Below are 21,003 nucleotides of genomic sequence, written 5' to 3'. Positions count from 1 at the left end.
ATCCATGTGAGGGATCAACAGCAGCTACAAGTTGAAAGTTCCTTCCAAATGACATTAATTGTATTCCCAAGCATGAAGTTTAGGCACCAACTCTATCACTGCTCATCCCATCTGGTAGCTTTTTTTTTGAATTTTTCTCTCCCCCATGACTCTTTTCTTCCCCAAATTTATGTTTTCGTCCTAGAATAAAATTTCTAAACACATTTTTTTTTGAAGTTTTTCTAGTTCAAATTTGAAAAATACGTTCCGAAATTTTTATTCGAGGGCAAAAATAAAAATTCGAGAGGAGAAAATAGCCATGGGAAGAGAGAAAAGTTCTTCAATATCATGGGCCCGATTGAGCCTTGGATCATTCCTGGTTGATGTTTTCTCTCCCAACCCCCCTCAATTCTTTTCTACCCCCTGAATTTCCGTTTTTGTCCTTGGGGACACTGCGGTTTATATGAACCGAAATAATATGACATGCTGATAAATTTCGGTAACCACTTACCGAAATCTGGGACATTTCGGTTCGCAGGTACCGAAACAATTATTTCGGTAAACTGCTACCGAAAATGGCCTAATTCCGGCGACCAACGTACCGAAATCTATCACATTTCGGTTCGCAGGTACCGAACAAGCTGACGTTCGTTTTCTGTGTACCGAAAACGCTAATGTTCGGTTCGCAGTTACCGAAATGGTCTAATATTTGGCTTCGGTGAATATAAACCGAAGTTTTTTGGCAAAAACGTTTCAAACCGTAAGGGGCAAAATTGGATTTTTGGGGGATATAAAAGAAATGAGGGGGTCGGGAGAGAAAACATCTTCCTGGTTTGCTCGGAGAGGCTTGTAGAGTATGAATTTGTATTGGACTTTTTTCATGCAATGTTGGTGAAGGAGAAGAGGGTTCATCAAATATGTTATTTGTATTTTTGAGTTTGGTGATTTTGATTTTTGAGTTTAGAAAGAGATTGAAAAGAACATAAAATAAATAGAAAGCTTCTCTTTCGGTCCTTCATGTTTCTTTTTCCCTCTTGCATTTTCTTTTTTGCCCTTAAAAAAAACTTCATAATGCGTTTTCCGAATTTTGTTTGCCTTGATAGGTCCGGCTCTGAGCTAAGGCAATGAGTGCCATGGCGTAAGGTCCATTATTTTAAGGGGCCCAATTTTTTTTTATTATGTCTACCTACTATTATATATGTAAATTATGCTTAAAGAAATATGTAAAACGTGACTGAGGTCCACTTTTTTTATACCTACTAAATAAGTGAGGGAGGTCCAATTGGTAGAAAACGTGGTTAGGCATAATTGGTAGGATTACCAAAATAGAGTTCCGCAGAACAAAAACAAAATGACGACACCACTTTTGCTTTTGTTCCGTTGAATTTGTTCATGTGGTTTTCTAATTCTTGCGTTTTTGTAAAGTATGTATGCATGCTATAGCTTTTTCTTAGGTTTTGGTGTTTTGTTTTTTGTGTTCCTAATTTTATTAACAAGTTATTTAACTTTTTTTTTGTCAAGTAGCCTAGTGGCTATAAAATCCACTTAAAGGTGAATAAGTGGAGTGTCTCTGGTTCGAACCCAGGCTCTTGCACATATAGTGCGATCGATGTCCCTACTTATTTTCTACAAATTGTTAATACTTGACATATTATTTTTTACATCCAATTTCAACCATTTGGATCTTACTGTTTTTCAATTCTTCTTCGAAGTCAGCATTCTACTTCGAAGGTGCTACTGTTCCTTACTTGAGTTTTGTTTTTTTTTTCTTTCTATTTGAAGCTTATAAGATGTTGCCTAAAAAACATTTATCTGATAATGAAAAAAAAAATTAAAAATGAAGAGCTAATAAAATCACAACAGGAGCTCTTGATAATTTTCTTTTCACAAAGCTAAATACCCGAGGAAATTTGGCCAATAGTAGCAATGAAAATTTGAATCAGTCAAACAAAAATTTGGATCATGAAAATGATGAAGTTAATGATAATTCAATTTGGATCATAAAAAATTATATTAAATGAAAGTCTTTTTTCCTTCTTATATTTGGCCTAAGGCTCATAAAATGTCAGGAACGGGACTGCTAGTACTTGAAGATGTATTTTGAGTAAAAATTGATTTTAGTTTAAGGAAGAAGATGAAGATACGAAGATGGTGATGAAGATATATCTTCCTATATTTTCTGAATTTTTTTTATATAAAAAATAAGATGATAATATGATCATATGTGGATTGTCATTTCATCATTTTTTTAATAAAAAAAGAGAAAAATAATGTATATATGCGCATTATAAAAGATAAAAGACTAAACAAAGAAAAAAGATAAATGACTGAAATATTACCAATAAATAAGATAAATAACCTCTAGTGTAATTTTGTTAATATATAATATCATTGTAATGTCGTCAAATGTGAATGTATCAGGGTCGTTCAAGAGATTTTAGGTGTTCCGTGTAAATTATTAGTTTTGGTGCCTGTTTTTTAATAAGTCATATATTTATAAGATTCACAATTTTTCACTATTTCCATCATCTTCAAATTTGACGTCCCTCCGGACTCCAGTCATCAGATCAGAAGAAAGAACACAATTTTTCAATTCATTTGGACAAGATGTTTCAACTGAACCAAATTGTTTTGTGAGAAGACATCCTTGGTCGTACTTCCTCCTCCTTCTGCCTCGCAGTGTTTGGTGGAACCACCGTGTCTAGCATCCTCTAACCGCCTTGCGCAGTAATCTCAGCCCAACACCATCCTCAAACCTTGTTATGAATGTAATCTCTCGAGGGGTTGCATTTTCTTCTCTAACCTTACGGGTTTATGTTGTTTTGGATTTATCAGATATGTGGGTGTCACCCTAGTTTTTTGGCGGTTTCGCTTTTTGTAGTGGTTGTTTATGTGCTTTCCAGTGACAGATCTTTCAATGTGTTGATGGGTTTGTTCTAGCATCTTGATTGAAAAAAACTCATATTTACATTATTTATTTATGTGTTAATTTTGTAACAGCTCGAGCCCCTTATCTAGCGATCCCGACAGTGACACCTCACGATTATCTCAACTCCTCTTTTTGGTAGAACTTTTTTACTTTTCGTGAAAATCGAATCATGTACCCTAAGATTCAAGTATATGTTCAATTCACTATTGGTTGGCAATATGCATAGTGACATAAAATTTATTTAATCAATAAAAAATAACACAAATATTTACAACAACAATTTTAGTTTATTATGAAAAATTGTGTAAATGTAAATAAAAAATAAAAGAGAACAAATTATAAAAATAAAAAATAAAAGAGAACAAAAACAAGTAGAAGCTAACATCGGCAAGAAAGAAATTGTATCAGAAAAATGGCAACGGTGGCGGAATCGTCGGAACCTGAAACACCTCCTCCCGCTGTTAATCTCCCCACAACCACAACCACAACCGCCCAAGCCCAACCTCAAACCCTAGACGTACAACCGTTCATCGACTACGCTGTTGGCCAAGCCCTTTTCTACCAAAAGACCATCTACGACGCAGTCGATTCTGCAATCGACGTTTCAACATCTCGTTTTTCTCAAATCCGTTCAACTTCTTCCGCTCATTTTCAACAAACATTGGTAAATTCATTCTCCTTTTCGATTTTTCTTTTTGCTTTTTTTTTTTTTTTTTTTTTTTTAGTTTTAGCAAAATTGAAAATCAGTGCCTATCAACTGTTTGTGAATTTGATTTACATTGATCTCTGTTCGGTTTTTGTGTTATTTGCTTAGAAAATGTTTAGAATTTCGTTGAAAAATTGTTAATTTTTTTTGTTTGTTTGTTAATGCATGCAGCATTATTTGGATGATTTCAAGTCTCAGTATAATACTTATGAGGATCTTTTGTTTGGAAAGATCAAAGGTTTGCATTTTGTGATTGGTTCTTTTGTTTTTAATTTATCAAGTTCATAATGTTTATCAATATTGTTTAATATTTTATTGCAGAGGGTGTAGTGGTTGCAGCTTCACATCCAGTAATTACTTGTGGAGCCACTGCTTCCTTGGGGTTTCTGGTCCTCAAAAGTAAGATTTGTTTTATGCTTAATACTTAATGCAATAAATTGCTGATTGCATAACCGGTAACCCACATGGGTTGGCCTGGTGGTGAAGGCTTGGGACCTTGGAGTGTGCTCCGTCAAGGTCTCAGGTTTGAATCCTCCCAAGGTCACTTCCTGTGTTGGGTTAGTCCATACTGAGCAAAACTTTGGCTTCAAATGGCCCTCACCCTGCAAGTGGACGGTGGGATTGGTGCCACTACTTGTGTTGAGCCAGTCCATACAGAATGTCATATTATACTGCAACTTTTGTCATCGGCACAGTGCTTTGACCTCGTTCTACGTGTTCAATAACTGCTTATTATTTTTTAAAAATTTTGCTTATGCTGCAGGGCCTCGTCGGATCATGTACTACAATGCTAAGCGACTTTTTTTCAGTGAAGAGGTGGGGTGATTTAATTTACCTATCTTTTTAACTGGGACAAAGATGCAATATTTTTAGTTAGCTTAATTATGAAATATGAACTATATGTGTATCCAAATCTGCATAAATACTGGGGACTAGAAGTGTTAAATATATATAGGTTACTCATCATTAATACAGTGGTATGTGGTTTGTTACTATGTTGTGGCTTGGGCAGCTTGCCATAATCCTGGATAGAGCAATGCAGTACAACAGTACCTTTTAACCCTATGCAAACCACTCAAACCCTTAACATTATTAGGAAATAACTACATCTAGCTTTACCTGCTTTGCTTTGATTTATTCTTTGAATATTAGATTATATTAGAAGCACATGTGGAGGTGCATAACTACCTGTATTATGGCTTTGACATTGTATTTTGATGCAGTCTTTGATTTCTAAAGCCAGTGCTGAAGTTATTGAGTTGCGGAAGTCAATTGATATTCTGAAATCTGAAGTTGAAAAGATGGAGGTAACATAAATATCATGTTTTATTCAAGTCATTTTATATATTTTATCATGCTTTTGTTATTTCACGCATTGAGAATTTCTGATATCTGTAAAAAAATACTAACAGTAAAATGAGTAACAATGATGTTTAGATAAGAAATAATGGTCAAATTGTTTCTGATAGATTAAACACATCTGGTTAAATGACCAGTGCTAAAACACACATTCGAGAAGCTCAGCTAGGCGACGTTAAGCTCTTTTGTCAAATACTCAAATAACCAACATAATCTACTAATAACTGCTAGTAACTATCAGAATTAGTTGAATAAAAACACCTATATAAGTTCTTATCATGTATTGATATAAATGGTGAATGAAAATTCAGAAATATCTGTCATCCTAATCAATGATCTCCTCTTCCAGTCCATTCATAAATCTATAAACTTCACACCTCCTCTGCGAGTTACATTTTCTCAGAACCCCTCAAAAAACCAAAGTCTGTGAAAGGAAGGAAAAGAGTGGTGATGCCAAGATCAAAACATAGAGAGGAAAATAGTCAAAAACTGGGAGTCTTTGGAGGGAAAATAACTAGCTGCTGATCAGTAGGTGAGTGGTGAAAGGTGAGAGCTCAGTACCCTACTCAACTACCAGGCAGGACCTCCATTTAAGAGTTACTGAATGAAGAGCTGGGTAGCAACTCTTTTATCGGAAAGTGTGAGTAGTTGGAGGGTGAGAGCTTGGTACCTACTCAGGTTTGATTTGATTTGATGTAGATATTGATGTTATAGCAGGGCTGCCAAAGGCTTGAGGTTTGATAATATTGTAATGGTGGTGGATAGGCTGACAACATATGCCCAGTTTATAGTTGTGGCTCACCCTTTCACAAGAAAAGACATGGTTAAGATAATTATTAGGGAAATAGTAAGGATGCTTGGATTCCCGACTTCCACAGTATCAAACAGGAATAGTGTATTCCTTAGCTCCTTTTAGATTTGGTGTGGAGACTAAAAGCTACTTTTTTACGGTCTAAAAGCTACTTTAAAACAAAGTTTAAAATAAGTGCTTTAAAAATAAAGTTAAAGTTGTTTGGTGATTTCATTTTTAAAAAACTTAAAATAAACTCTAATTTAAAATTTGTTTGATAAAATATCTTATAAAAAATAATATTTAAAATCATTATAAATAAATAAATAAAATAATTTAAACATATAATAAAAAAATTAGTAATATTTTGTGTGCAATATTTTATCTTAATTTTGTGTGTCTACTTAGAACATTTTAACTAATAGTATTTTATAAAATATAGCATTTGATTAAAATTATATATTATTTGGATCATCTATGTAAAATTTACAGAAATCTAAAACAATCTTATGCGTTATTGATATTCATAAAAATATAAAATGTTCAATAAAAATGCATAAATTTTTAATTGAGTATGTCTCAATAACATATAAAATAATTTTATGTAAATAATCTATAAATGATATATCTTTAAATCTATTGTAAATTTTATATTTTTTTATGGATATAAAATTTATATTTGTTCAAATGCTATTATACGATTTAACATTTTATCCATCCATATATATGGTTATTGAAATGAATAATTTTATATTTTGAAGAAGAAAAACACTACAAGCTAGGTACTACATTTTATTTAATTTTTTAAATAATAGTAGTATGCACCTTTATTTTAAAGTGAAAATCAATAATAGTGCATTTTCAAAAAATTAAAATAATAATAGTAGTAGTTCTCCGAAAAAAAATAATAATAATAATAATAGTGCACATATGAGGGGCGATGGATACATATGAATATCAATTAAATATATATATGATTTATGCTAACCAGGATTCGAAGCACGTATTGAGCGAAAAGCTGTTTTCAATTAAAAAAAGTTTCATATATTAACTTTTTCAAAAGCTCATTATTAATATATTTTACATGTGAAAATTAAGTAACTTTTTTTACGAAGTACTTTTAAAAAACCTTGTTTGGCCCGACTTCTCCTTATATAAAATAAAAAGTCAGAAATAAGTCAGGCCAAACGGTACCTAAGTGTGCTTTGGTCCAAATTTTTGGCTTTTCTTCTCCTTAAAAGGAAAAACAGAACCAACCAATCATATTTATATAAAAGTTCTTAAAATATATAGATGGTTATTTTTTTGATAAAATTTGGTATGTAAAAGCATCACCGTAGGACAAAGAATCTCAACTATTTTGGCACTATATAATAATGCAGAGACATATATGCCATTCATATATGTAACTTTTGTCAAATTTTAATTTAGAAGGAAGACCAAAATCCCAAATTTAGTAAAAAATAGAGGGACCAAATTGCAATTAATTCTATCATTTAATAATATTAGAGTTTTTTTCCATAAAAGTTTTTAAATTAAAAAAATTTGTAAGTACCAAATATTAGTAACTTATAAGTAGCTCTTAAAGATCCTCTTTTAGCTGCGAGTTGTGACTTTCAAGCCCAAAAGATGCTAGGCAAACACATTCTTGTTTGAGATATGTTAGGGAAGCTAGACCGCAACAAGGATCAAAGTGTCCTAGTTAGGCAGTATTCTGGCATATCACAGATTACCGTTCCACTACTAAGACAGCCCATTCACTCTTTATGGGAGGCTCTCCCAACTTTGATAAGGGGAGATGTAAACCAATCTGTTTAACGTTTGACACCTAAATGCAATTCATGTTAGATATGTTAAAGACACATCTAGGAATTTAGCCTAGAGGATAAATTAGAAATTGAGTCCTAAAGTCCAACTGTTTACATGCTCAAGCTTCTCGAGAGTGGCCATGAGCACCCAGTTTTCCATGTTTCTCTGGTCAAACAAATCCAAGGCTGTAGAAGCAATTGGCCAACCACTACTGCCATTTTCGGGAGAGGATTTGGAATTGGGAATACAACCAGATGATATTCTTGCATTTTAGGGAGGAATATTAAAATGGAGTTCAAAAAGCCCTTATTAGTATCAATAGGTGGAGGGATTTATTCTAATTAGAGAGATCTTGGGACTTATAGAATGTGGTTTGTGTTTGAGACAAATAGATTAATTTCCCAACCAATCATTTAATACATCTTATTCACAACTGTAATTTTATCTGCATCACTCATTTTCAGCCTGGAATCTATAGGTATATAATATATTTGCTGTTTTAAAAGTCGTCTTTACCTGTTTCCTTGAGTAAATTTGTGATATATTTTTGTTTAGACACGAAAATACCTTTCTTTGAACGTCACTTCAATGCTTAGAAAATACTTTAAACCTCCCAAGAGTTTTAATCTCAAACTTCTTTGCTAAACATTGACTCAAGATTTGTTCCTCCTCCAATCATTTCCGGTCCAAATATTATCATTCTCATATTCCAACGTTGTTGTTACTTGTCTCTCCCCTTGAAGTTGAGTGTCCAATGAACAATTTGTGAACCTTCGAAACCATGCTTAGGGTGATTGTTTTAACCCAGTAGTGGTTAATGATTTCATATATTTTTTAACACAAGAGTTTTTTTATCCAATTTGTGTGTGTGTGTCTATTTGACAACCTGAATACATATTTAAGGGGAGCTATATGTCTTATAGATTACATTTTTAGATTACCATCTTTTATAAGACAATGCCACATTTTTTTGGGAATGAAGGTAGTATATAGGTTTACAAGAATGTTTAGTGAGTTGGTGGGATTTTTTTTAATTCTTGTTCCTTTTTTAAGTTCAATTGGGAGGTTTACATCCACTAGTTATCCATTGATCTTCTATCTCTATGGAGTCAATGACCAATTCATGTTGCTTTAACGAAAACATTGATACATTTAAGGATTGGTACCCAATCCATGTTGCTTTAAAGAAACATGTTGATTTTTTTTTTTAATTCTTGTTCCTTTTATAAGTTCAATTGGTATGTTTACATCCACTGGTTATCCATTGATCTTCTATCTCTATGGAGTCAATGGCCAATCCACGTTGCTTTAAAGAAAACATTGATACATTTAAGGATTGTTGTTGCCTTGTCGGGATGTAGGTTTGCTATTTCCTTTTGATACCGTTGGGTGGGATTGACTTATTTTATAAACTTGAGTAACCCCGGAACTACGATTGCTATCTAACTATATTTTTATTTATTTAATGTTTTCAGAAGAATGCATTACATGCAGAAGAACAATTCTTACATGGAAGGACAAAACTAAGGTTTGCAACTTACAAATGTTAAGCTATAACATTAGTTTTGTATTCATGCGTTGATAATTGTGATTTATATATGTTTATATTCATGACAGAGACGCAGGAAAGCAAATCCGAAATGTGATTCAGTCTGCATATAAAATTGAAAGACGGGCAGGAGGTATGCAAAATATTTTTTTTATAATTACGAAAAGCTAGTGCCTTCCAATGAAATAAGTTGGCAATCGGACCTTGTGCTTTTGATAAGTTGGCTTATTTTTGGTTTGGTACAATTAGGTTTAAAAGATATCCTTGGAGAACTCCCTAAAAGAGAAGCATCTCACTTTCGGTCACAGGTAATTTGTTGGCGTAATTTCAAATCCCATCTCTCATTGCATATAATGAGATTAAGATTTTCAAGGGTTAACCCATTAAATGACATCATAAAAGATACAATTTCTATTTTTCTTAACACCCATAACATGAAATCAGACACTTGATGTGATAGAATGAGATGAAAATTTTAAAGTGTTAACCCATTAAATGCCATCATGAAAGATGTAGTTTCTATTTTTCTAAATGGCCATAGTATCGACCAATAAGTATCTATGGTCTTTAGAAAATATCTTATAATATCTTGATTTCATATTAAAGTATCTTAGTTTATCTTGTAGGATCATTTTATAATCTTAGAGTATCGTAGATTATCCCTTAAGATTACTTTCCACATTTCTTAGTTATCACCATGGTTTGTTTCCTATTTAGTTAAGATTTCTATTAATAGAAGATTAGAAGTCTTGTTTCTCTATAAATAGGGGCTGTGCTTCGTCAATCGTATTAAACTAGTATCAAGTTATTATCAATAATATTCAAAGTTCATATTATTTTTCTCCTTTTATCTAAATTCCATAATTTCAACATGGTATCTAGATCCTGTTTTGATTCTTCATGATCTATCTCCTTTTACTATTCTGCAACGAAACTATTAACTTAATTCTTTTTTATAGAAAAGACTCATAAATAAGAACTTTTATGATAAGCGCTTAATTATGCTATTTATCCCAAATTGGCCTTGTACTGATTTAAAAGCTTTTTAGCTAATGCTATTTATCTGATCATGCATTCTGTGGGTTACAGGTTTCCAAACTTGCTTCTGAGGCAAAGCGAGAAAAGAATTCCTTGGCCAAGGAGGTCTCTAAAATTAGCAACTATGGCATCTCCATTTGAAAACCTTTGCTTCGGCATGCTCTAATTGAATGTACAAGTTTTCTGATGATCATCATATCCTATCATCATACCCTCCTTTTTTTCTAGATGCATCCTTTGATTTATGTTTGCAAGAGGGGATGCATCGTACACAGAGTAGAAAGGGATTATTATAGGAAAAATTTGAAACAAGAAAAATGCATTGATGCTGTATACCTTATAACTCAATTGATTTTTTCCTTTCCAATATACAAAGCCCAACAGTGAATGAAATTTCACTTATAAACACCTGTATAACTTAGTTGAATGAAACTTTTAGGGTTGGAATTATTTTGCAGTTGTATCAAATCTGTGATCACGTTGCTCAGTTCAACGAGATCAAGCAGTAGACTCACATGAACTGAGAATAAAGTCCGTGAAACTTTGCCTAATTAAGAACTTTGCCTTTTCATTTTTTTGTCCATCTTCAATGGCTAATTATGCATTTCAAATTTAGTCTCTAAGAAAATTACTACGTTCTATTAGATCCCATTTTATTTAGTTTTAGATGCACCACACCACCACATGCTTGCACATTTGCTTCCTTTTTTGTTCTAATATATGGAACATCATCTTTGGTTCTCTGATTTACTGCAAGCTTAGGAGAAACAGAAGAGAAGTGAGATAGTTGAAAATGAGAAAGAGAAAGCGGATAACGAAAAATCGATTAGTGGGGATAATCCATCATTAACCTTGATATTCGAATGTTGCCATTCACTTTTCAAGTCACATATTGTTAAGATGATTTTTTTTTTTTTTTTCACCTTTAAAGTGAATTTTCTTAACATGATCTTTAAACATTGGAATTCTCTGATAAGCACAATCATAGATTAGTTTTCACAAATTGTTGGTTGTAAACTTGTACTCACCCTACAAATAAAGAAAACACAATTAATGACAATATGTGGTACAAACTTCGTCGGGCTATATAACATAGATGACCCCATTCTAGTTCTAGATCACTATCTCGTATCTTTTTCTTCATATACTATCCCTACAAAGGTACGAGCAGAGTACACATAGGAACATGCAAATGATAAAATCAAGACATTGACCACCTTGTGTAGTAAATTTAATGCCACTTCTATATAAACATCAATGTCTCTACCCACGACACTATTATTTATGCGCCATCAAATGCATACTTAAATTTTTAAAATATGAAAAACGAGTCAATTATTTATTTTTATTGTCAAGTAGTTTAATGGTTAGAAAATCTACCTTAATAGTGAATAAATTGAGTGTCTAGGATTCGAACACTGACTCTGCACATATAATACAATGTCTCTGCCAACTGACTTAAACTCACGAAAACAAAATGAGTCAATTATTACAAATATATAATGAGTAATGAACCTCTCCATTTCTATAATAATAAGAATATTTAGTGGTAATTTTTTAGAAACTCGAGGATCGAACAGGTATTTGTATAATAAAATATATTCGTGGTGGTAGTTTCTTCCCATATTAAACAAATTAACACCAAAGGTTTTAAGTGCCAAGAGTTGACAATTTTTTTCTATAATAATGCTACCCATTTATCATGATTATATGCCATCCACGTGTTAATTATATATATTCGAGACTATTTTTTTTCTGCCCACAAATTTTATGTTTGTCAATTGTCATTGACGCTTGATATTGAATATTTTTCTTCTTTTGTTTTTTCTTTTGTAGCTTGATAGTATTGAATATTCTCAAGAAACATAATAGCATCGGGAAGAAAATCCGGCTTTGGCGTGTTAGTTGAGATTTAAAATAGTTCATAATCTTAAGTTATTAGGTTTGGTCTAATGATAAAATGTTTGAGTAATATGTTAGAAGTCCTAAGTTCGATCATCAGTTCCATTGTAAATAAATAAAAAAATAGTTCATCATCTTCGATATAATAAATAAGAAAATGTAAGATGTAATTTTATTTTACGCTACTAAAACGATTGAAATAACGAACAATTATAGGGGAAAAAAAAAGAATTAACGAACAAAGGTATGAAATTTGTCTTTTTTTCCCCTTCTTTTAACCTGCAGATATTAATAATAAGATTTTTAGTTTCATTGAGAATGATATTCAAATGAAATTTTTCTCTAATACAATACTTGAGATATGATGCATGTTTATGTATGCATGTTTATGTTTATGTATGTATACAACTTGTGGAATTTTTGAAGATATCTGATTCTTAGATGAATATGACTGATGATCAGATGTCTGAATGGTATTGTCATCTCTTGGTTTTTATATGCACATTTGTTTTCCTTTCATAGAGAAGTTGGATCCTTCTAATCTTGGAGGCTAATATTCACTATAGTTGGATCTTCTAATCTTGAAAAAAGCATCATAAGAAAATATCACTAAAATATCTTGAAAAAAAAGATTATCGATATATTCTCAACAACATAAACCAAGATATATTTTCTTTCCAACATAATCAATCACAGAAAATGACTGATAAGTTTTTTTTTTTTTTTTTTTAAACGGCAAATATATTATTATTTATAACCCGTCTCTGCACAAGACGAATAGAGTCTGAGAAAAATGGATCTACAAAACAAAAGCGCCGTATATAAGTGAAATTCCAATGAAAAGTTAAAAACAGACACCACCTAGTAAAGATACACTTCTTATCACATTCTTAGAAGGACACTCAACATGACTGATAAGTTATATATGCAGCCCATTAATTAATCTAAATCAATAGTTGTAGTTAACCTTATGCAGCCCATTACAAATGGTTTGAGTTTGTAGCAACGGGATACAAAATCATGGGTCTAGGATTTTAACCCTTGATTGCAGTCTGACAAGTGAATCAGTATGTCGTCGAGTATGTTTAGGAATTTAGATAGTTTAGCATTCGTTTTAATTTTGAAAAGGGTTTTTTGATTCAAAAACAGGAAATAAAAATTAAAGAATATCAGAAGAGAAACTAGGTTAAGTGCATTCGAATCCCTTCTTTACTCCTACTTAGTAATTTGACGTTATATCTTTTACTATTCCTTTTAATATCCGGCGTATTAACACTAAAGAGTGAGATGTGCTTTCGCATACTAAACTCACCTATTGCAATTGAAGATGCTGATACTAAATCAAGATAGAAGAACTCGTGTTGTCACTGTTAGGATTAAAACACAATCCCTTAGTAGATTCTCATTATGCAAGCCTTTATATATAGGCAACATACAAGGCAGGGTACAAGTTTAGGCATGAGCCGCGTGCACCAGGGCTTACAAGTTTAGGCATGAGCCGCGCGCGCTAGGGCTTAGGCAGACAGGCCAACACTTGCCTGGCTTGGCACAACTTTGCTTAGGCTTACACACAAGCACTACTACAATTCTAACATATCTAACAGTTACGGTATTTCACTTAGACAAGCTCTCACTTTAATATCTACCTTGGTTGAACAACTGTAAACAAGCTTTCACGTTAATACCTATCTCTATTAATTACATCCAATTTAGAAAAAAATAAAATTAGTAACGAACCAAAACCTTAGTGTGTCCATACATAATTTAGATTTTATTTGTGCAATTATCATCATTGACGTCTTCATTATCTTTTTATTCAAGTATTTACAACACTTCACATCACCAAATCTTGCGTACTAATAGAACAAAACCATGTGGCATACATCTTTTTCAAAGGTGTTATTTAGTGGTATGAATTGAGACGCTAAAATAAAGGTTTAGAACTTGACCCACATTGCGATAAAAAAAAAAATTAACCGCTAACATTTGCTTATAAAATTAAACAATGTGGCATCATAATATCCGAGTCTAACCATAAAAAAACTGCCACCCATACAAAGAAAGAGAAATAAAGGTATGAGAAAGTTGAGACAAACATCTGTACAGAAAAAGATTCAAAAGGTTCTGAATGCTTCATATAAATATAGCTAGGTAGTTGCATCATGTGTCTAAAAAGATAAAATAAAAGTATTTTATTAATTGAACAATACTATAATAGCTTTTTTGGTGTTTACCAAAAAAAAGTTTGAGGAATTAAAAAAATTATATAAATGAAAAGTTACCTTAAATAGTTAACATGCGGTTGGTATTGATTTAAATGATGACATTGAAGAATGAAAAAAATACTGAGAACTTGCATGTGGAATAAGCATTATTGCATGCATTAATATGTGTTAGATCCTACATTTGGAAAGTAGCTTGTAAGTTAGACAAGGAAAGGTAGAGGGGATGAAGGGAAGCCAAGCAAGCATGTGACTCATCTATTGTTGATGGATTAGAAAGAAAGGAAAGTGTGGATACACACGAAGGAGACCACAACTGGGGTCATCATGTGTTTTTTTATAACATGTTAACTTAACCCCTAAATTAGGTTCACATGAATTAGAGACAAGACAAGACCATGTACATGAATAGAAATAATTGATGATGTAATAGACTAATAGAGAGTTATATCTAACATGGTTTAATATATTGTGAGCAAATACCTACCTAGCTATAGCTAGCCCATAGTTTTGCAACAAAATAGTACATTTTACTTATTTTTATTTTTATTACCTCTCTACTTTTTAAGGAAAGACGTCTCGATAATTTAGAGTTCAACTGCAAGGTATAAGTAAAGTTTGGTCAAGAATTATTTTTAACATAAATTGAACTCGGGTTCTTACGAAGGATTCATCCTAGGGAAAACTTATTAACTACTTGAGTTCAATGTTTTGATTAGAGGAAGCTCATTAACCACTTATGTTCAATGACTTGATTAATAGGAAAGATGATGGAAATTCGACTTATAGGTATAGAAGTCTATTATATCTTAAGAAATTAGTACCATCAAGTCGAAATAGGACTCGGATAATTCTTGTTTGGAAGTTCATAGGATTGTCGGAAACAACAATATATCAATAATTTAGGATCAAAATAGATCGTGAGACATCATATCTTCACTTAAAACATTAAGACTCTAAATATATAAATCATTCACTCTTATATATATGCAATATTACTAATATATAAGTCATTCATAATCGATGTATGACTTTTAAACCTAGCAATCTCATACTGAAACACGTGACACATGGTACATATATATCCAAAAGAGAGAGGGATAGTTTCCAATACAAATAATTATTGCAAATAGAGTGGTTAGCTGAAAACGACTCGATCTAAAATTGTAAGGACACATTTGGGGGATTTCTAATTGTCTATCTCTCCTTTTTTTTTCCTTTTATTCACTTATGAACTGTAGAATATTTGACATATGTATATATTTACTGCCACATTGATTTCATTTCTTTGTTGTCACTTCATAAGGTCCCCAACATGGAAGGAAGCATACATGAAGGTCAGACAAAGATATACCATATAGTTGATAGGGATTGGATTTTCACAGTTATAGTAAGGTGTTGTAACTGATCTGACTCTTCGATTTTGATCGGTGGTTAAGATCATTTTAATTTATAAAATTGTATTTTAAACCTGGACTATCTAATTTCAAATCAACGTCCGTAATCAATTACTGTGTCATTATTTGATATCAATGAATTCGTATCTCGTTGAAACTTCAAAGAGATTTTATCTAAGTGAAAATTTTCAAAAGGTGAAAATAATTGTACAGTACTTTAAAAAGGCCAATGAGAAAGTATTTGTTGGTTTCTAATAAATGGGTAGAACAGGCACAGTGAAAGAGAGGCCTTGTAATAGTGTACTTTGAAGATAATTCACAAACTAAGGGTCAACACTGTACAAACAATTGTGATAAAAATATCACACACGACATAAATGTATGGTCTATAAACAACCACCACAACTATAAACTCAAGTACTTCATCAAGTCTTGTAAAAACTTTCCCACTCACTTTTTCTTTCTATTTTTTTTTTCTTTTCATTAAGAGTTAAATTAATTAGGTCGGATAGTACAAATTACATCATCTCTTTCTCTTTTCTTTTTTTCTTATTCTCTCTTCTAATTTTTAACTCTCTATAATCTTACTATTTCTCAATTAAAAAGTAATAACATAATCAAGATATAGAAAATGAGATTAAAAGAAAGATACAGAGTTAGGAGTCGAGAGAATGAGAGAAAAGAGAAAAAAATTTGGTATGTCATTAAGATCAAGCAGACTTCAAAGATCACTAACATTGTTAAATGTGATTTACAAATATTTTATTGAAGTCGATCTCGACAATTAAACACAAACATTTACAGAATATGAATCAACTTTTTATTAATGTATCTAGATTAATTTTAGTTCGTTTTGTGTAGGCTTTTGTGTTTCCATCTACTCATATAATAAATTAATAAAAGAAAAAGACATGTAAGAAAAAGTTATGAGTAGACTTTGACCTATAATATAAACATATTATATGGTTCTTGAGATTGCGGAGCACCTAGGTCATGTTTTATTTATATAAAAAAGGAAAATGCTAACTAGTGTCCTTGGGGCACTGATTAAGGAACTAAATAAGGTATGAATGTATTGGAAATTGTGTAATATACTTTTTATAAGTATAAAAAATGCTCTTTTCAATGCAAAAGTTACTTCTTTTAGTAACCTTAACTAGTGCTCCGGGGGCACTGGTTAGCATGACCCTATAAAAAAAATATGAAGAAAAAAAGTTTAAGGGGAGAGAGAGAGTGAGAGAGAATGAAGGGATAATAACTTACGTGGTGAAATTCCTCCACTTCTAATTAAAGAAGCACTTCAATTTCTTTGACATTGAACAATAATAGAGAGGGCCTAGCAATTAAAGGCCTTCAATGAATCTGTAAAGTGTTATAAGGGGCAGGATTCTGGTACTATGATATCTTCACCCAAAAGAAAACTCATGCATTCACTTCACCCAAGAGATTCAAGCTATTTTATTATTTTATAAGAAAAAAATTATGACAACAAAAAAAACAAATTAGTATTACATTTTTTTACCATATCAAATATTATTTATGCATTAAAAAAAACTATTGTTTTTGTCAATTCAATTTAATTAATAACCATTGCTTCTTAGAGTTGAATTCCAATTTCAATAAAATATTAATTTTACATTATTTCTCATGCACGAAACCTATTTCATGTCATTCATGTGTATCATGCATTACCATCAAAATATTTTATATAAATGAAACAAATGAAATATCATATAGCTAGATTTTTTTTGTGGAACCTATTTGTGGATAATATATGCAACTATAAAAAATGTGATTGAAGAAAGAAAAGTTATAATTGGGTATATAGAAAAAAAGTGGAGATAAGAGCTTGAAACTTATGACATAGATTGAAAGTTACATAATTTTATTATTATTATTATTATTATTATTATTCACAACTTGCTGAAAAGCCACTCATAACAAGAGAAGTTGAGAAGAACACTCAAAATAAACACACTCTTTAATTTGTTGCAAACATACTACACGTTATAGACACACACAAAACACATCTTCTTCTTAACACAAAAGTCACCTATTATTTTTCATCGTCGTCTTCATCATCTTCTTGTTCACGATTTCGGTGATATCTAACACATTACGTCCTTGAGAAGCTTGTACCTACGTGTGGCCGTTCGTGGTGATGGCGAAGGACTCTTCCCTTTCTCGGAACCACTCTCGTCACGATCATGTTGCTTCATGATTTTCTCACCTGAAAATTCTTGACGATTGGTTGTCGCGACAATCTCAGTTACCGGTTTCTTAGAATTGGAACCAGTATGTCTTGAATTATTCTTCTGTTCACTTTGACACCAATCACACTGTTCTATCTCCACTAGTTCTCCATAGTAGTTGCTACAATACCTTAAAAATTAAAACAACAATAAAATCAAAATTTTAAGATTAAATCACACCTAATAAAATAATACCCAAAGTATTATATATGTACTATATGAAGCTATAAACATATAAAAAATTAAAATAAATATTTAAGTTACACATGATCATGAACAAAGACCCACATGTTTTATATTATATATTAGTCAACAAAAATTGTTTTATAGTATTGATATAAAAATATTAATGGTATAGTGGCTTTATACCTTTAAAATTAATTAAAGATGGCTATATTATCAACATATGATAATGAAAAATTGAGTTTTTCATCTTACCGATAAGAGTTTGATTTTGTAACCGTAAAAAAAAAAAAAACTTATATTAAATAAATTAAAATGATCAATAATATCACCGTTATTAATATAATTTCTCTTAACCTTTTCGACAAAAAAAATCATCATTATTAATAATAATTTTCTTTCCCAATAAAAATCATGAAAGATTATCATGATAAAAGACAACTATAAAAGAAGATGATGAAGATGAAGAACAAAATTATAATACATACGAGTGTTGGAAGCGATGGCGGCATTTGTTGCAACGGAAAAGCTTGTCGGGAAAACCAACGTCACCACACATGCAACAAACAGTTTGATGATCAACCATTTTTATGGTGTGCTGGAAAGATAGAGAATCAGAGAGAGTTGTTTATGTGTGATGATAGAAGAGAGAAAGAAAAAAGGAGAATTTGGAAGGGGCGAGAGTGAGAGAGATGTGGAAAGGCAAAAGCTATATGGATCAGAAAGAAGAAAAAATTGTGATGAGTGAGGTAAGAGAGAAGGAACTAACCCAATAACATAAAGGGAAAGAGAGAGAGAGAGAGGGTTTATACTTTATATAGAGAGGAAAAAAGAAAAAGATGGGGGTATTTGAGTCGGCGTCAATTTTCATTTCTTATTTATAATTTCTTTTAGTTTTTTTTTTTTTTTCATTAGTCCCGTAGTTATTAAGGGATGAAGTTTGATAATTCAGAATTCGGCTGTAAGATTAGAAAAGTCCGATCAAGAATTATTTCAACTAAGAGTCGAACTCGAATTCTCCGAATAATTTGTTTTATAAGAGAAACTCATTAATCACTGAACTCAATGTCTTGATTATTTCTTTTAGTTTTTATTAGTTAGCCTGCATAATACATCTCTGCTCTTTAGTGATTAGTTCGTAGGGTTGGATAATTCAGAGTTCAGCTGTGAGGTTAGGAGAGTCTGAGCAAAAATTATTTCTACCAGAAATTGAACTTGAGTTCTCCTGAACAATCGATTCATCCTAGGGGAAACTCGTTAACCATTTGAGCTGAATGTCTTACTTATTTCTTTTAGTTTTTATCAGTGTCTCGGCTCTTTAGTGGTTAGATGACTTTGACAATTGTATATATGTAATATTTCTGCAGTTACTAACTGAATTGTATTTATGAATTTTTTTATTTATAAATTTTGATTTACATTAGATGTACAATTGTCAGTGACATCTCAAAATGAGTACGTATGAAATGAGTGAAATGTGTTGATCACAGGAATTTATATGATGTTTTTAGTTAGTTTTTAGGTTAATTTTTAATAGTTTTAGTAGTTTTCAAGACGAAAAGCATGTGAAATATCTTAGAAATTAAGTTAGTTGACCAAAAAGCAAGAGTAGAAGAAATTAGACAAAAAGAAGCAACGATTGAAGAAAATTAGCTCAAATATATCGTTCCACGATGAGGACCTTCATGCCACGATCAAAGACTATTTATTTTTGAAGAAAATCTGCAAAATTTGTGAAGAAAATATGTTTTCATCGTGCCACGATGGAAGCTATCCTCAGACGATGCTTGTTTGGGAGACATCGTGTCACGATGCATATGCATCATGCCACGATGGTGAAGGCCCAAGTCCAAGAAATTGTTATAAATAGAGCTTTTCGGCACCACAATTATTCATTCAGAAATTCAGAGAATGAAGCATCTCTCAAGGAGCACCAAAGGGAGAACAAGCAGCACTCAAGGGGATGCAACTTCCCACCATAAGGAATATCTTTTCCAGCGATTTATCGAGGTTACTTTTTATGTGTAATTTTTTTGACTCTTTTGTTGAGTTAATTATGCCTATGAGTAGCTAAATTTCTAAGGTTAGGTCGAGCATATGAACTCTTCTATGAATGCTTGATTTATGTAATTTGGTTTGAAAATGATCATGGTACTTCCAATTAATTCTATTATTTCTAATTTTATATCATGCTTTGCTTTTATATTCGGAAGTAGACGTATTTATGAACTGATTTTAGGAATTAGGTGTCGTCATAACAGAGCCCTAATTCTGGAACTGGAATACTTAGTTTGGCCGACATTGGAAAGGGTAACTCAAGCACATCTCACTATTTAAGAGTTAATCCGCCAAGATAATAGAAATAATTGCAAGAGATATAACGTCAAATTACCAAGCAGAAATATAGGATGGATTCGAAACCATTTAATCTATCTTTTTCATCTTATTCTTTATGAATCTATCCAATCTATCATTTATCCAACTACCAAGCAAATGCAACTTTATTTTACTGTTTAATTATTCCTAAACGAAACTAGTTACTTTGGCACAATCCCTGAATAGATGAATCTTTTATAAATTTATTACTCGACAATTAACTAGTGCACTTGTCAGGGGTCAGTCACCTTGAGAACGAGTGCAGTAGCGCATATATAAGAGACAGTGGGAATAACCGTCTTTAGGATCTCATAGTGTGAGTGAAATGAATAGCTAATATCTCATGATAGGGGTCATTTATCTACTATGGATAGTGTACCATAAGAGAACAATGCGCTTTAGCTTGGGACGAGGGCGAGCTATCTTGAACCTAAGGTGTAAATGGGTTGCCAGCATTGTGGGCCTTGGTTAGTAACATGTAGTTTATTAATTAGTGTTTGCATATCAAGTCT

General features: G+C 31.9%; 2 protein-coding genes across 2 annotated transcripts; one reads left to right on the top strand and one right to left on the bottom strand.

The window, feature by feature from the left end:
- The first annotated feature begins 3,246 nt into the window (after window positions 1-3,246).
- On the top strand, window positions 3,247-10,710 carry LOC123889853 (RGS1-HXK1-interacting protein 1). Its single transcript, XM_045939358.1, has 9 exons — window positions 3,247-3,572; window positions 3,786-3,852; window positions 3,936-4,013; window positions 4,378-4,430; window positions 4,838-4,921; window positions 9,048-9,100; window positions 9,190-9,254; window positions 9,371-9,429; window positions 10,211-10,710. Exons 1-9 carry the CDS (start codon window positions 3,321-3,323, stop codon window positions 10,298-10,300), a joined length of 801 nt encoding a protein of 266 aa, XP_045795314.1. The 5' UTR covers window positions 3,247-3,320; the 3' UTR covers window positions 10,301-10,710.
- Window positions 10,711-17,544: 6,834 nt separating this feature from the next.
- On the bottom strand, window positions 17,545-18,925 carry LOC123889852. The gene is made up of 2 exons (XM_045939357.1): window positions 18,604-18,925; window positions 17,545-18,062 (listed from the first exon to the last, which is right to left on the bottom strand). Exons 1-2 carry the CDS (start codon window positions 18,699-18,701, stop codon window positions 17,789-17,791), a joined length of 372 nt encoding a protein of 123 aa, XP_045795313.1. The 5' UTR covers window positions 18,702-18,925; the 3' UTR covers window positions 17,545-17,788.
- Between the last annotated feature and the right edge of the window lie 2,078 nt (window positions 18,926-21,003).

The sequence above is a fragment of the Trifolium pratense genome, linkage group LG6 (assembly GCF_020283565.1).
Source record: "Trifolium pratense cultivar HEN17-A07 linkage group LG6, ARS_RC_1.1, whole genome shotgun sequence".
Taxonomy (NCBI): domain Eukaryota; kingdom Viridiplantae; phylum Streptophyta; class Magnoliopsida; order Fabales; family Fabaceae; genus Trifolium; species Trifolium pratense.
This window is presented reverse-complemented; position numbering and strand designations above follow the sequence as displayed.